General features: G+C 52.4%; 1 protein-coding gene across 15 annotated transcripts in view; it reads left to right on the plus strand.

Annotated features, from left to right (window-relative positions):
* Myo9b (myosin IXB) overlaps positions 1 to 15876 on the plus strand; it is a 92820-nt gene extending 76944 nt beyond the window's left edge. For 6 of the 15 annotated variants that reach the window (XM_031340199.1, XM_031340208.1, XM_031340203.1 and 3 more), the window contains 20 exons: positions 212 to 528; positions 949 to 1782; positions 2750 to 2810; positions 3933 to 4054; positions 6615 to 6742; positions 6921 to 7096; positions 8489 to 8587; positions 8688 to 8861; positions 9272 to 9310; positions 9486 to 9597; positions 9981 to 10054; positions 10452 to 10644; positions 10723 to 10851; positions 11043 to 11148; positions 11281 to 11412; positions 13208 to 13331; positions 13739 to 13786; positions 14080 to 14216; positions 14449 to 14576; positions 14682 to 15876. In XM_031340199.1, coding sequence (XP_031196059.1) covers positions 212 to 528; positions 949 to 1782; positions 2750 to 2810; positions 3933 to 4054; positions 6615 to 6742; positions 6921 to 7096; positions 8489 to 8587; positions 8688 to 8861; positions 9272 to 9310; positions 9486 to 9597; positions 9981 to 10054; positions 10452 to 10644; positions 10723 to 10851; positions 11043 to 11148; positions 11281 to 11412; positions 13208 to 13331; positions 13739 to 13786; positions 14080 to 14216; positions 14449 to 14576; positions 14682 to 15097 — 3549 coding nt within the window. In that variant the 3' untranslated portion in view covers positions 15098 to 15876. The remainder of the gene's footprint in view (positions 1 to 211; positions 529 to 948; positions 1783 to 2749; positions 2811 to 3932; positions 4055 to 6614; positions 6743 to 6920; positions 7097 to 8488; positions 8588 to 8687; positions 8862 to 9271; positions 9311 to 9485; positions 9598 to 9980; positions 10055 to 10451; positions 10645 to 10722; positions 10852 to 11042; positions 11149 to 11280; positions 11413 to 13207; positions 13332 to 13738; positions 13787 to 14079; positions 14217 to 14448; positions 14577 to 14681) is intronic. The other 9 variants (XM_031340201.1, XM_031340206.1, XM_031340207.1 and 6 more) reach the window with 5 other exon arrangements.
* Positions 15877 to 17029: the final 1153 nt, after the last annotated feature.

Below are 17029 nucleotides of genomic sequence, written 5' to 3' on the forward strand. Positions count from 1 at the left end.
TGAGGGGTGTAAGGCCAGCCTTGGCTACATAGTGAGTTTGTGGCCAGCCTGGGCTGCACAAGAACCTATTTGGCAAAAGCAACCTAATGTCAGGTCACTGAAGCCACAGCTGTAGCTCCTGACTACAGGAGGAGGTGGTTGCATGGCCTGTCCTGCACAGGCTGTGTGAGGCTCTGTAGGCACACTGCCTCTCCGCTGTCCCTGCCCACAGGTCTTCCTGAAGGAGACAGAGCGACAGACTCTGCAGGACAGGCTGCATGGTGAGGTCCTGCGCAGGATCCTGCTGCTGCAGAGTTGGTTCCGTATGGTGCTGGAACGCAGGCACTTCGTGCAGATGAAACATGCTGCCTTGACCATCCAGGCCTGCTGGCGGTCTTACCGTGTGCGCCGTGCACTGGAGAGGACTCAGGCAGCAGTGTACCTGCAGGCTGCCTGGAGGGGCTACCTGCAGAGACAGGCCTACCTCCACCAGAGGCATAGCATCATCCGCCTGCAGAGCCTCTGCCGTGGCCACCTGCAGCGTAGGAGGTAAGGGGGGCAGGGCTTCCCACCCTGGAGCATTGTAGAAGCCCAGAGGGTCATTCACTAAAAGCTACCCAAGATCATTAGTACCCAGCTAGTAGAACCTAGGACCTTAGTTGGGGTGTAGGGAGGTGGGAGGGCCTGGCCACAGACGGGCATCTGTAGGCACAAGGGGGGAAGGTGATTTCCTCCACCCACCACCCAGAACAGGTGATTGTGGCCTGGTGGAAGGATGGCTATAACCAACTCAAGAGTACCACTCCTCTCTTGTGACCCATCCTGAGCATCAGACCTTGTAAGCTGGGAGACCACTACTACCCAGGTGGACATTGGCTGGGTCTCTGTAGGTCTTGGACAGCCATTTGCACTCCAGAAGTCACACAAGTGTTTACGTCTGACACAGTTTCATGTCTTTCTTCCCACCAGCTTCAGCCAGATGGTGTCTGAGAAGCAGAAGGCAGAGCAAGCCAGTGAGGCTACAGGAGCAGAGATGTCAGAGGACGAGCCTGGCCCTGTGGTCGCTGGGGAGCAGCTGTCTGAGCACCCTGTGGAGGACTCTGAGAGCCTGGGTATGGAAGCTGAAACCTGGATGAACAACAAGTCCCCAGATGGCACATCACCTAAGAAGGAAACACCCAGCCCAGAGATGGAGACCCCAGCCCAAAAAACAGTACCAGCTGAAAGTCATGAGAAAGTCTCCAGTAGCCGGGAGAAGCGAGAGTCACGGCGGCAGCGAGGGTTGGAACATGTTGAACGACAGAATAAACACATGCAATCCTGCAGGGAGGAGAGCAGCACCCACCAAGAACCTTACAGACGGGCAAGCCTAGAAACAGGGGAAAGCTTCCCTGAGGACACAAAGGGACCCAGAGAAGATGGACTTGAGACATGGACTGAGACCACAGCCCCCTCTTGTCCAAAGCAGGTGCAGGCTGTGGGAGACCTCCCTGGGAGTCCCAGTCCCATGCAGAGGCCCACCACCCTGGCCCTAGACAGTAAGGTTAGCCCAATACTCCCCAGCAGCTCCCTCGAATCCCCCAAGGATAAGGACAAGGATGAGAACAGCACCAAGACTCAGGACAAGCCTGAAAGTCCCAGTGGCTCCACCCAGATCCAGCGATACCAACACCCGGACACAGAACGACTGGCCACTGCTGTAGAGATATGGCGAGGCAAGAAGCTTACCAGTGCCGTGCTGAGCCAATCCCTGGACCTGAGCGAGAAGCACCAGGCTGCAGGGGCAGCCCTGACTCCCACAGAGTAAGCCTATCCATTATGCAGGGTTGAGGACACAGGGGTGGGCAACACCAGCTCAGGGCCTCAGGGCCATAAACAGGTGTGACCAAGATTGCCAGATAGGGACATGCAGATACTCCCTTCAGAGTAGAGCACAAAGGGCAGAAGAATCTTAGGGCCAGGCTGGAGTAAGGTTTGACAAAGAGCTTGCTGAGCATGCTTTAAGACCTGACCATCCCCAGCCCTGCAAACATAGTGGACCTGCCAGGCAGCCTGTAAGAGGCTGGCTGTGGAAGCCAGGACCCTGTGAGTCCTCCTTCCCTGCCTGATCCCTGAGTCTCAATTTCCCCTCCATAACTGGAGCTCACTCACAGAATTTTATCCATAGCTTATAGAAAAGGCACCACTGACTACACCTATATGAGCTGATATCTAGGGAACACATCTCTAGCCTCTGAAACCTGTGCTGGACTGAAAGAAGGGAGTGTGGAGGCAGAGGCAGGCCACCTCCACAGGACCTCTTGGCTGTGGTACTGACAGATTGAGGCCGGGAGTTGTCTGTGGGGATGTTGAATGTTCTCACTGGCCCTTCCTATCACATGCTAGTAGTCTGACAGGTCAATGGTTTGCAGGGTGGAGGGTCGATGGGTGATGAATCTGACAGGTGAGTAGGTATAGAGATGATGGATCAAAGAGAGAGAAAGATGATGGACTAGTGGGTTGGTGGGTGGTGGATGGAAAGACAGGTTGATTGAAGATGAACAGGTCCCTGGATGATGAGTAGATAGGTGGATTAATGAACTGATGGATGGATGGGAGGATGGTTGAAACAAGGGGATAGATGGATGGAACAGTGCATAGCTCTCTTACCTCTCTGTGAGTGTTTGCTGGGATGAGTAAGGCTAACCCTACCCAGGTAAGAGTCACTGCACTGGGTCTGGAACCCTCTGCATGGCGCATATTAGTAACAATGTGGTCTGTGGTCTCACAGGGAGCGGCGCATCTCTTTCTCTACCAGTGATGTCTCCAAGCTGTCCCCGGTCAAGGTACAGGTAAACCTGTAGTGCCTCATACACATACATTCATTCATACATATGTACATACATACATACATACATACATACATACGTACGTACATGTCAAGGTACAGGTAAAGCTGTAGTGCCCTACACATACATACACATGTACACACACACACATACATACATACATGTCAAGGTACAGGTAAAGCTGTAGTGCCCCATACACATACATACACACGCACACACACACACATACACACATATACATGCACACACATGCCCACACACAGACACACACACATACACATTCCCCCAACATACACATGCCCCCCATAAATACACACATGTATGCACACACAGGCAGACACACATACACATGCTGAGCGATCTTGACAGTGTACACCTATCATCTTGGCACTTGGGAGGCAGAGCAGGAGGGTCACACATACGAGCCCACATGGCATGCTTCATAGCAGCCTGAGTCTTTCTCTACAGGTAAAAATAAGAGGCTGGTGGGATAGCTGAGTGCTGATAGCTGCTCCTGCAGATGGCACACATTGTGCTCCTAGCCCGCATGTCAAGTGACTCATAATCCCTAGAGGATCTCCCTATGACCTCCATGAGCACCTGCACACACATGTAATTTAAAAAGAAAAATCTTTACCAGGCAGTAGTGGCACACACCTTTAATCCCTGCACTCAGGAGGAAGAAGCAAGTGGATCTTTGAGTCTGAGGCCAGCCTGGTCTACAGAGTGAGTTCAAGAACAGCCAGGGGTACATGGAGAAACCCTGTCTCAGAAAATCAAGATATAAAATAGAATCATTGGGCTGGTGAGATGGCTCAGCGGGGAAGAGCACCGATTGCTCTTCGGAAGGTCATGAGTTCAGATCCCAGCAACCACATGGTGGCTCACAACCACCCATAATGAGATCTGATGCCCTCTTCTGGTGCGTCTGAAGACAGCTACAGTGTACTTACATATAATAATAAATAAATCTTAATAAATAAGTAAATAAATAAATAAATAAAATAGAATCATTAAAGATAGAAAACTCATGGTGTTGGTGGGTGAGTCAGGGAGGTTTGATGCATGTCTGTGCCCCAGCTGTGACTCTCTCACCCTGCCCTCCCTACACCTGACCCTTGGCAGACTTCAGCTGAAATCGATGGGGATTTGAGCAGCAAGAAGCCATCCATCCATAAGAAGAAGTCAGGAGATCCATCCGCTGGCCCCGATGCAGGCCTGTCTCCAGGCTCCCAGGGTGACTCTAAGTAAGTGAACAGGGCGCCCCCACTAGAGACGCCCAGGGCCCTGCCTCAACTCTGCTAATCTGGTTGCAGCAATGAGGCACATTGGGCTCAGTAGTTGTTTGAAGCACAGTTCCAAACAGCCTTGCTGAACACCTGCCCACTGACCCTTCCCACTTAGCCCAGCTCAGGACCACCTTGAGCATCCGGCTGGCCACATAGTTGTGATGCCTCAGGAAGCCACAGCCAGGCCAGGTCTTCTGCTCTGACTTCACAGATGTCAGAGGCCGACCATCTAGTATTCCCTGTGAGGAAACATCATGACCGCGGCAACACTGATAAAGTGTTTGAGGGCTTGCTGTGGTTTCTAAGGGTTAGTTCAGGATCATCATGGTGGCAGAGAGACAGTTTGGCCTGGTTTTTGTTTTTGTTTGTTTTGTTTTTCCAGATAGGGTTTCTCTGTAACTGGCCTGGGCCTACTACCTGACCCACCTCCTCCAACAAGGCCATACCTCCTAATCCTTCCCAAACAGTTCCACGCCCTGGTGACATAGAAACCTGTGGGGCCATTCTCATCTAAGCCAGCACTCCCTCCATCTTAATGTGTTAGGTTCTCTCACTGAACCTGGAGGTCACCAATTCAGCTAAGCTGACTGGGCAGCAGATCAGCACATCTACCCCTACAGGATTCCATGCGTGAGCCCCTGAGCCCAGCTTTTGCATGAGTGCTGTTGACCCAAACTCCAGTCCATTCTTACATAGCAAGCATTTGAGCCATCTTTCCAGTTACCTTTGTCTGTCTGTCTTTCTACCTATATTTATTTATTTATTTATTTATCTTTATTTATTCATTTGTTTGAGATGAAGTTTATATAGCCCTGGCTATCCTGGAACTTATTGTGGCCTTGAATTCAGAGAGATCTGCCTGCCTTTGCCTCCTGAGTGCTGGGATTAAAGGCATACACCACCACCACTGTCCAACCCTCCATTATTTTTCCAGTGAAGTCAAAACCATTTCTTCACTCTGTCTAGGCTTAGTTAGACACACATGTGATCCCAGCACTGAGAAAGGTAAGGTGTCTGGGCTATATAAACTATCTCAAAAACCAAAACACAAAAACTTGAAGCACCTCCTGCCCCTCCCCCCACCTCTGGGAACCTGTCCTGGATCCTCAGATCTTGGGCTCAGGCTGCCTTGCTTGACTGCTCCTCCTGGGGCCCCAGAGGGACCTCAGAGAACTTCTCCTGGCTGGGCTCTGGGGACACCAGGCATCCTTGCCTTGTAGACAACTTCATGGTTCTGACGCAAACCCAGTAGCTTCTTGGAGATTGCTTTAGGTTGCTTATAGTTCTCATGACAGAGCCCTAGCTGCTTGCATGCTAGACAGGTTCTCTGCCCCGGAGCCACACCCCCAAACCCTTCTTTTGTCTTGGAAGAACACTCCTCCTCAGATTTGTGTGACTTGGTTACTTTTTATCTCATGCTCTATTCAGATGGTTACAAATGCAAAGGCCTTTTCCACACAAGCTCCCAGTCAGAGTCTGAGCTAAGAACCCAAGATGGCCGCCATTTAAGTACCCAGCAGCCACTGTTGATAATCTGTCATAATTTTTCTGACTTTTTTCTGATTTAGTGCCCACGAGGGCCTTTAGGGAGTAGGAACTCATTTCATTTTTTAAAATGTCTTATACTGTTTTCATCGTGTGTGCCATCTCGCTGTTATATGATCCATTACTTCACAATGAACCCTTATCTTTGAGAGGTGACCCTCTTCAGTTTTCAGTTTGTTTTGGTTTGGTTTTTCTGTTTCTGATTTTTTTTTTTTTTTTTTTTGGTTTCTCAAGACAGGGTTTCTCTGTGTAGCCCTCACCATCCTGGAAGTAACTCTGTAGACCAGGCTAGCTTTGAACTCAGAGATCCATCTGCCTCTGCCTCCTGAGTGCTAGGATCAAATATGTGTGACACCACTGCCTGACTTTTTGTTTTTATGAAAGAAGTTCAAGCTGGGCAGTGGTGGCACACGCCTTTAATCACAGCACTTGGGAGGCAGAAGCAGGCAGATTTCTGAGTTCCAGGACACCAAGGCTACACAGAGAAACCCTGTCTTGAAAAACCAAAAAGAAAGAAAAGGAGGAAAGAAAGAAAGAAAAGAAAAGTTCAGTCACTGTGAAGAAAGCAGCTAAGACACAGTAAGAAGAGAACCCACCAGGTTGTTTGAGGGTTTTGAAACCAAGTCTTACTCCATAATCCAGGCATTTCTCAAATGTGTAGCAAACCTCCTGCCTCAGCCTCCCAAGGCTGGATTGTGGGTATGAGCCATCATGTCACAGTGTGCCCAACTCCTGTAACACAAGGTGTCACACAGCCCAGGCTGGCTTTGAGCCTGGGAGCTGAGAATGACCTTTAGTTCCTGGTAGCACCCACATCAGGTGACTCAGTCTTTTATCACTGTAACTCCAGAGGGATCCTACACCCTCCTTGGGCCTCTGAAGGTGCTATACTCACATAGCAGACCCCCCACAGTCACATGCATACCCACCAATAAAAATTAAAGTTAAAAAGAAACACTTGTTTTTCCTGCAGATCTGCATTTAAGCGGCTCTTCCTGCACAAAGCCAAGGATAAGAAGCCCAGCCTGGAGGGTGTGGAGGAGACAGAGGGCCATGGAGGGCAGGCTGCACAGGAGGCCCCAGCCAGGAAGACTCTAGATGGTTGGTTCCCCTTAACGTCCAGGAGCAGTTGCCTGGCCATACCCACAGCTGTCAGGTCCGAGTAGCAGGATCTGAGCTCTGGGCATAGGACCTGACCTTGGGATCACGCCTGTGGACCGGGGTACGCATCTGAGTGCCTATTTCTGATCTTGCCTCCAATTGCCCCATGTTCCTGCAGTCCCTTCTAGCCAGCAGCACCGCCACACCACAGGTGAGAAGCCCCTAAAAGGGAAGAAGAACCGAAATCGCAAGGTCGGCCAGATCACAGTGTCCGAGAAGTGGCGAGAGTCGGTGTTCCGTAAGATCACTAATGCCAATGAGCTCAAGTTTCTCGACGAGTTCCTGCTCAACAAGGTAAGCCGCTGGGATGTCACTCATTAACCATGCCCAGGCTAGAGACAGTGCAATTTAGTGGCCTCATTCCTAAAGCCTGAGTTCTGCCCCCAGCATCGGGATTAAACAATACAGAAGACCACAGGCATGCTGAGCACAGGACACTGTAGCACTCAGGCCAGACCTGAGCTCAAGACAGCTGGGCACATGATGAGGTCTACAGAAAAAAGGAGAAGTGGCTTAGGGTAAAGGCACTTGCTGCCGAGCCTGATGACCTGAGTTTGATGCCCCAGACCCACACACCGGAAAGACAGTCAATTCCCACAGGTTGTCCTCTGACCTCCACTCATGCTGTAACATGCATGTGTACATACACACAAACTCCTTTAGATTAAAAAAATAATATGTTATAGTCTTTTGCTTGTGTGTATATGTACTGCATATATGTAGTTCTCACGGATACTAGAGGAGGGCATCAGCTCTCCCTGCAGCTGCAGCTTACAGGTGGCTGTGAGCTGCCACGTGGGTGCTGAGACTCAAACCTGGCTCCTCTGGAAAACAGCCAGTGCTCTTAATTTGATTTCCTCGAGTGTTTTGTTGTGGTGGTTTGTTTTTGGTTTTGTTTTTGTTTTTGTTTTTGTTTTTTTGAGATAGGTTTCTCTGTATAGCCCTGGCTGTCTTGGAATTCACTTTATATACCAGGCTGGCCTCAAACTCAAAGAAATCCTCTTTTCTCTGCCTTTCCGGTGCTGAGATTAAAGACATGGGCCACCAACACCCAGCTTACCTAAAGTTGTTTTTAAAGGAAGGTCTAAATCCTGAATCTGAAGTCAGCATGGGAGCACTGTGTCTGCATTTTAGTGTGAGCCTTACTCCTGGTGTGTAGGGAAGCCATGTTGCAATCTGCAACTGTCCTACTCCACAAGCTTCAGGCACAGGGCTGTAGAGTGCTGATGAGTGCTCGAGTGCAGTGTGCGAAGAGGCTCTGCTGCACTGTGCACCTCAGCTTGCTGTTCCTGCTTGAAATGCACAGTAGAGTTCCCACAAGCCTTGGGAGGCTGAAGCAGGAGAATTGGAAGTTCCAGGCCAAACTATTCCAAAAGAATAGTCTCTGAAGAATTAGAGTTTGGCTGAGTGATACAGTGCTTGCGTCACCTGCCTAAGGCCCTAGGTTCCACTTAAGAACTGCAAAGCCCCTCAGGATCCAGTCCTGTCAGCATCTTCCCATACATACGCACATTACATTATGCCCTTTAACCTAGAACCAGCCATGCAGGACAAAAGACCATAGCCTGTGGACCAGCCTCTCCCTAGCCATCTGGCTGATCCATGCTCTGTTTAGAGTTTTCTAGATGCCCTAGGTCTCATGGCTGGCGTTAAGAGTAAGCAGCTCTGCCCACGCTCTCCCTGCAGGTGAACGACCTTCGCTCACAGAAGACACCCATCGAAAGCTTGTTCATTGAGGCCACTGAGCGCTTCAGGAGCAACATCAAGACCATGTATTCTGTGCCTGTGCGTGGTGGCCCCACCCCAGCTGTCCATGCTTCCCTAGCCCCACTCCACAGCCCAGCCGTGCTCTTCCATCAGCCAGCCCCTTGTCATGTTCCTACAGAATGGGAAGATCCATGTAGGCTACAAGGACCTGATGGAGAACTACCAGATCGTCGTCAGTAACCTGGCCACTGAGCGTGGGGAGAAGGACACCAACCTGGTCCTCAATGTCTTCCAGTCACTGCTAGATGAGTTCACCCGAAGCTACAGCAAGACCGACTTTGAGCGGGCCAAGGTAGGCAGCTCCACCCCCGACACCCTACCTCCAGATCCTTCCTGGGCAACAGCTGCCTGGGCCTCCCCCATGTTTCCTGGCCCAGCCCTTCCCATTTAGTCACACACCTGCCCTGGCCTTGCCCTGCACACCCTAACATATCATCCTCCGGCCTCACTAGCTATGGCACCACCATCACTATCTTCCTAGTAACACACACACACACACACACACACACACACACACACACACACACCCCACAGCTACCCTCTTGAGCCATCTGTGGATGTTAGGGTGCCTTATGCCACTCCAGGTGTGGAGGGTCACAATGCTCCTAAGCTTCCCACTTCCTTTGTGAGGACAAGGATATTTTTAGGGGATAGTCAGGCGTCAGTTATCTCCACACTGACTTGATCTCTGTCTCTCATCAGAGCAAAGCCCAGAAGAAGAAACGGAAGCAGGAGCGTGCTGTGAGTAGTTGCTCGTGCGTGCGTGCGTGCGTGCGTGCGTGCGTGCGTGCGTGCGTGCGTGCGTGCATGCATGCGTAGGGTCTTGGAGCCATGGGAAGGAGCTGCTGTTGAGACAGCGGGGTGAGGAAATGGGCAGCCCCTCAGCCCACCCCTCCCACCCCCTCTTCCACCCCAGGTCCAGGAACACAATGGACATGTTTTCGCCAGCTACCAGGTTAACATCCCACAGTCGTGTGAGCAGTGTCTGTCCTACATCTGGCTCATGGACAAGGCCCTGCTGTGCAGTGGTGAGCCTTCCCCTGTCCTGGCCACATGGGTGGCCTACCCTTGTCACCACCCGTGTCTTCTGTTCACCCTTCAGAAGGCTTCTCTCAGCACATACACTTGCACACACAATCAAAAAGGCAGATGATGTGACAGTCGTGGTGGCCCTACCCCTGTACCATTCAGGCTGCTCACACAGCTTCGAGCATCAGGCTTTGAGTTCCCAAGGGCACTTCCTGTGTAATCCAGGCCCAGGTTTCTCCTTTTGACCACCAGTTGCCACCCACCCATCTCACAGGAATCAGGGCAGAGCTGTAGCCCATGCAGTTTAAAATGCAGTCAGGGTGTTCCCAAGAACCTGGGGTCCTCTGCATGGACTTCTGTGACCTCCACTCTGACCCCTTAGTGTGCAAGATGACCTGCCACAAGAAATGCGTGCACAAGATCCAGACCTATTGCTCCTACACTGGAAGGAGGAAGGTGAGCATACCTAAACCTGGAACATTCTAGAACATTATAGCCTGGGCTCCCCGGGAAGTGGCAGGAAGGGCTGTATCCTCTAGTTCTAATGCGGAACATATGTCCACTCCTAGTATTGAGGCTCCCAGCCAGGCCTAACCCCTGCTGAAGAATCCTGGGCCTGGCAGAGGGAGAGCCTCAACTGTCCATGAAGGTGTAAGGGTCCCAAGTTTGTGGCACAACAAGAATTAGAATACAGGGGCCATCTCCCCAGGAAGGGACATCCAGCCTATGGGTGCTTCATGGAGCAAGTTGCCCACTCCCAAGCATCCCTTCAAGGACAGAGCAGGCAGGGATAGATGGAGGACACTGCGGAAGTGACACCCAGGTCTGACTCTCCACCCATCCCACACTATAGAGTGAACTGGGTGCCGAACCAGGCCACTTCGGTGTGTGTGTAGACAGCCTGACCAGTGACAAGGCTTCCGTGCCCATTGTGCTGGAGAAGCTTCTGGAACACGTAGAGATGCATGGCCTGTATACTGAGGGTCTTTACCGCAAGTCAGGAGCTGCCAACCGGACACGGGAATTACGCCAGGCGCTGCAGACAGGTGGGCACTGGGAGCAGGTGCCTAGTACAGCTCCACTCGTCAATATGCATACACTACTCACATGCTCCTGCCCCACAGACCCTGCTGCAGTGAAGCTGGAAGACTTCCCCATCCACGCTATCACCGGGGTCCTGAAGCAATGGCTTCGGGAGCTGCCAGAGCCACTCATGACTTTTGCCCAGTATGGAGACTTCCTCAGGGCTGTTGGTGAGCCATGGAGGAAGGGATGGGGGCTGGAGCATATTCTGCTCCAGCTGGGGCCTACAGTTTGGGTTAGATTTGTTTCCCATCTGTACCTAGACCCTACATGGAGGGCTTCTATGCACCTCAAATGCTTAAGGGAAGCAGGACTGGGCATGGCTAGTGCCACCCAGGACTGATAACTCTGGCCTCCCCAGAGCTTCCAGAGAAGCAGGAGCAGCTGTCTGCCATCTATGCAGTCCTGGACCACCTGCCTGAAGCCAACCACACCTCCCTGGAGCGACTCATCTTCCACCTTGTCAAGCAAGTACCCCTCCCCCAGGAGCTGAGAGGGCTGTGCCCCATGACCTGGCTGCATGTCCTGGCCACTAGTACCAAGACGTGAACCTGGCATTGCGGTCAGAGAGGGGTGCCACCTAACTATTGACTCTGCAGGGTGTCCCTGCTTGAAGATGTGAACCGCATGTCTCCAGGAGCTCTAGCTATCATCTTTGCACCCTGCCTGCTTCGCTGCCCTGACAACTCTGACCCCCTGACCAGCATGAAGGATGTACTGAAGATTACGACGTAAGTAACCTGGCCCCAGCCCCACAGCCGCCCAGCAGTCTGCAGAGTCCATCATCCTCACAGTGTGGAGGCTAAGGCAGGAGAATCTGAAGTTCCAGGCCAGCTACAGGGTAAGACTCTCTACAGAGTCAGTCAAGAGAGCTCATTTAACAACCCATATGGCCTCCTGGACTGTTTAGAGAGAAAGCCCAGATGAGGCTCCTGGTGACCATGCTGGCTAGGAGACTCTGTCAGACCCATAGGGGTTCAGCATCGTTAAGTGTCTTTTTGATTATTTTATGGGGGAGGGCACATTTACCATATGTGGGGATCAGAGGACAACTTTTCTTCCATTTAGGTCTGAGGGATCAAACTCAGGTCATCAGGCTTGGCGCCTTTTACCCTCTGAGCCATCTTTCTAGTGGCCTCCCTCTTAGGTTTCTTCAGCAGCCTTCCCTCATCTCCCCAACACATGCACACACACTCACACACACTCTCACACACACGTACACACACACACTCACACGCATGCACACACACACCCCTTTTTCTATGAGGCTAGGGCTGGAAGCAGGGTTCCCCAGCAGGCATGTTTATGGCTGGCAGGGGCCTACTCAGCAGGTACTCTAGTAAACACACCATTTAACTAAAACCTAGTATTTAACAAAAGGTTGATCTGAGGTAAGTGGAATCAGGGTTCCAGAAGCCACCACAATGTAGGCAGTAGTATTCCACATAGAGCACAGCCTCACATCTCCCTGTTCAGGGAAGACCTTGCTCTGAGTCCCTTCAAAAAAAGCATTAAAGAGAGACCCCCCTAAGCCCAAGATGGAGAGAGGTAGCCATGAAGCCAAGCTTTTCCGCCTCTGAATGGACAAGCAGTTTCCTGTCATTGTCTTTCCCACTCCACAAGAGTATTCCTCAGAACTGTAAAGGGCTGGGGTGTGGCTCTGTGGTAGAACTTTAGCTTGGCCTGTATGAGAACCCAGGTTCTATACACCCCACCCCTCCACCCATGAAAAAATAAGGCTGCAAGGAGAGGACCTTTTGTTGGCCCGTTACCCTCAGCAGCTTTCTTAGCTTAAGGCTGAGAAGCTTTCTGTGGTCCCCAAAGAAGGGCAAGAGAGGAGCCAAAGCCACTGGGAGGCGGGGCGGGTCAGACTTCCTTCCTCTGTCCTCAACACCCTGGGTTTTTTGGGGGGGGGAGTTGTTGTTGTTGGGTTTTGTTTTTGTTTTTGTTTTTGTTTTTTTGGTTTTTTCGAGACAGGGTTTCTCTGTGTAGCCCTGGCTGTCCTAGAACTCACTCTGTAGACCAGGCTGGCCTTGAACTCAGAAATCCGCCTGCCTCTGCCTCCCAAGTGCTGGGATTAAAGGCATGAGCCACCACCGCCCGGCTAGCACTCTGTTCTTAATAGGGAGTCTGACTGTGATCTCTTAGCCTGAAGGCTTGCCTTCTACCTCACTGGGACTGGGTTTGAGCTGAGTCCCTCAGGTACTGACTGAGTAGGCTCCGTGGGAGTCAAAGCTTGTACTGTAGAGCTGTTAGGTAGGGCACTGACTAGGACTGGCTGCCTAGCCTTTCCATACCTTATCCTTTTTAGGAGTTACAGTAGTCCCACCCTGCTGATGACCATACTTTTACCTCCTATCTCAGGGCTGTCAAAGACAAGGGACACGATTCTTGGGTTCAGAAAAACAAAGTGAGCTTCCTGGGGTCACACGGTGTCCCAGGGTAGCAGTGCTGGCCTAGGCCCTACTGGCTCTCTGGGACTGCCTACCCAGCCACTGGACATACACTGACCACGTCTGTGCACAGGTGTGTGGAGATGCTCATCAAAGAACAGATGAGGAAGTACAAGATGAAGATGGAGGAGATCAACCACCTGGAGGCAGCTGAGAGCATTGCATTCCGCAGGCTCTCCCTGTTGAGACAGAATGCTGTGAGTGCTGGGCTTGGGGCTGGGCCTCCTGTGGGGCTGGGTTAGGCCAGGGGGTGTGGCCTTCTGGGATGGTACTCCCACCAGAAACTTGGAAGCGTGCAGTGTGGTCAGGGGCCTTGTGGCACAGGCAGGACAGAGCCCTACCTCCAGCAAAAGGCCATCTTCACTTAGCAGACACAGGCTGCCCCATAAGGGCTTGACAAGTCAGTTCAGGACATGAGCCTGACCTGGTCTCCTTCATAGTGCACAGGGAGTTCCCATTGCAGAAGGGCCCACGCTAGTGCTGCAGGAAGGGCAGGTCCTAGGCTCCATGGGAACCCGTGGGTCTTCAGCCTGCTGCTCTGGTCCTGCTCGTGCCTATTTGGCAGGCTCAGCACACCTGCTCACCTGTGTTATCTCTTCCCCAGCCATGGCCTCTCAAACTGGGGTTTTCGTCTCCCTATGAGGGGGTCCGGGTATGTACACATTGCATGGGCCAAGCTGCATGTTTCCAGGTGCACACTGGGTAGATTTGGCCGTAGCATAGAATATGACCTAACATCTGGAAGTGCATGCTGGTTGTTAGTCCTCACTAGATTCCTGTGGTCCTCCAGGCAGAGAGTACTGTGTGTGTGTGTGTGTGTTGGGAGGCGCCTACTTCACAACTAACCTAGAGCTGCTGGCCCCTCCCTTCGCCCAAACAGACTCCGCCCACACCTTGAGCTCTCTCCTCTGGCACTGGATCAGCCCTGTCTTTTTCATGTTTCAGATCAAAAGCCCCAGAACCCCAGTGGTCCAAGACTTGGAGGAGCTGGGGGCTCTCCCCGAGGAAGAGGCAGCAGGTGGCGACGAGGACCGAGAAAAGGAGATTCTCATGGAGAGGATCCAGTCCATCAAGGAAGAGAAGCAAGTGTCATGTGCCCCATTCCCTCCCCTGTCCAGGCGGGCGCTCCAGGCAGGAACAGCCCTTGGAACAGTATGGCAGCCAAGCTGCTTGCAGGGTTGGGGCCCCAGATGCCAAGGACATCACTGACTGCTTGTGCTTGACGTGAGGGAGGGGCCCAGAGGAACAGGACTACTTCCTTTGGGGGTCAACTCCTGGAGGGAATAGCCTCGGATATGGTGCCCCCACCCTCAGGGAGGACATCACATATCGACTGCCAGAGCTGGACCCGCGGGGTTCTGACGAGGAGAACATTGACTCAGAGACGTCGGCCAGCACTGAGAGCCTGCTGGAGGAGAGGGGCATGCGGGGGGCCGTGGAAGGTTAGTGTGAAGGTGGCGTCCATCGACCCTCCCCACTGCGGCAGGCCCAGGGCAGGAGTCCACCTAGTGCCCCCACTGCAGTAACCCCGAGTCTGTCTCTCCAAGGGCCCCCCGCACCTGCTCTCCCCTGCCCCATTTCACCCACCCCGAGTCCCCTCCCCGCGGCCGCCGCCCCTCCACGAGGAAGGCCGACATCCTTCGTCACGGTCAGAGTGAAGACACCACGGAGGACCCCCATCATGCCCATGGCCAACATCAAGCTTCCTCCGGGCCTGCCCTTGCACCTGACAAGCTGGGCACCTGCTCTACAGGAGGCCGCTGTTCCAGTGAAGCGCCGAGAGCCACCCGCCCGCCGACAGGACCAGGTACATTCCGTATACATCGCCCCTGGGGCTGACCTGCCATCACAGGGTACACTGGTACCCCTGGACCACGATACCATACTTCCTGGGGCCAAACGCAGGTATTCGGACCCCCCTACCTACTGCCTGCCCCCCAGCTCCAGCCAGGCCAATGGCTGAGGACCATGACTGGCAGTCTGCAAGTCCTAAAATCCCCGAACTGGCATCCCAGCTGTGGAGCTGGCCTTCACTCTCTGAGAAGGATCTATAATAAAAAGCTCACAGAGGGATGCAGTGGCCAGCTACATGGTGGAGGCTGGGGACTGCTGGCCAGGAGCCATCAGAGCCCCAACCTGCACAGCAGCGGCCCCTTTGTATTTTCAGTAACTTTCTTCTTCTGTGGTTTGCGTAACTTTTAAGTTCATAACAGCCTTAATGGAGGACCAAACTTTTTGTATGTGTATGTCTGAGCTTTTATATTAACTGTCCACCTCTGTGACCTGGACATGGGCAGGGCAAGCCTGCCAAGTGGACATGTGGGCCACACCTGGCTGCTGCACTCCACAGCAGTGGAACTCCACAGCAGTGGATAGCGGACTCACAGGACATCTGTTACCATCTTGAATGCCTCCCAGCAGTGGCCATCTGGCCAGAGAACCTTCCAGAGATTGTTGGAGCTTTCCACAGGGTCACAGCTGAAGACAGGACAGGAATGGGAAGTCCCTGCATTCCAGGGAAGCCTGAATGTAGCCTACATCTCTGCCCACTGTGCCTGTGGAATGCAAGGAGCCAGGGACTTGGAACCTTTAGGAACATGCAGTACATGTTCTGAATTTTCTCTGCAGCCTGGGTGACAGCCTGGGTTCCTTAGAGGCTGGCTCTCTTCTCAGGCTTTACCCAGTCCTGGACACAAGGCAGTCCCACAGGAGGTGTGAAATAAAAGTGCTTGAGAAATGTTAGTATGGTCTTGCTGCCTGGGCTGCATTGGGTTGAGGGATCCTGTCTGAAGAAGGGCCTGCATGTGGCCCCAGCCAGCACTGCCTGAGTTGTCCCCCATGAAGTTGGGAATGGAGCAAGAACTGCCATTAGGCCAGGATGCACCTGGGAGCTGAAGGAGAAGCTTCTGGCTAGTCTCTGCACGAAGAGAAAAAGAAAAGAGCCCATTCACACCTCAGTCTGGCACCTGGGTGTCAGCGGCTGTGCCTGCAGAGTGCAGTCCAGGCTAGGCATCCATATCCTGAAACCGCCAACTGCTGAGCAGCAAGGAGTCCCCCAAACCTTTCCTCAAGAGATGGGTCTCAGGTAAACAAGTGCCCAGAGAACAGGAGTGGCTTGGCGACTAAAAGCTCTTGCAGATGTAGGTTTGGTTTCCAGTCCCAACATGGAGCCTGACAACCATCTGTAACTCTGGTGCCGAGGGACTGCACACTCTTCTGACCTTCACAGGCACCAGGCACGAAGGTGGTACACAAATGTACATATAGGCGAAGCACCTGTACACATACATACACTTTTTTAAAAAATCTTTGAAAAAAGAAATAGGTGGGGGCTGTGGTTAGGAGCACTGACTGTTCTTCCAAAGGTCCTGAGTTCAAATCCCAGCAACCACATAGTGGCTCACAACCATCCATAATGACACCCTCTTCTGGTGTGTCTGAAGACACCTACAGTGTATAAATAAATAAATCTTTGGTAGGAAAAAAAAAGATGTATGAAATTCCCACTAAGACCTGGGACCACGGCTCAGAACATTTGCCACACAAATAGGAGGACCTGAACTCAAATCCCAGCACCCCTGTAAAAGCTGGTGTGACTCTAGCTCAGTGGGGAGGCCCCTTCTCAAGCGACTGAGACAAAAGAGAGGTGGAATGGGGCACCTGCCTTCCTCCAGCCTGTGCGCATGGGCAAGGACACCACACTTCCCTTGAGTCCGGGCCTGATAGCACACTAACGCCAGCACTCAAAAGATGGAGGCAGTAGGATTAGGAGTTGAGAGCTAGCCTGGTCTGTGTCACACCATGTTGTGAAGTCACTTGTCTTCTGTAAGCGTCCTAAGCACCTGAGGCACAGGCACTGCCCGTCCAGAGGCTCAGTCTCCAAAAGCTGGGACCT

Source organism: Mastomys coucha, unplaced genomic scaffold, assembly GCF_008632895.1.
Source record: "Mastomys coucha isolate ucsf_1 unplaced genomic scaffold, UCSF_Mcou_1 pScaffold22, whole genome shotgun sequence".
NCBI lineage: Eukaryota > Metazoa > Chordata > Mammalia > Rodentia > Muridae > Mastomys > Mastomys coucha.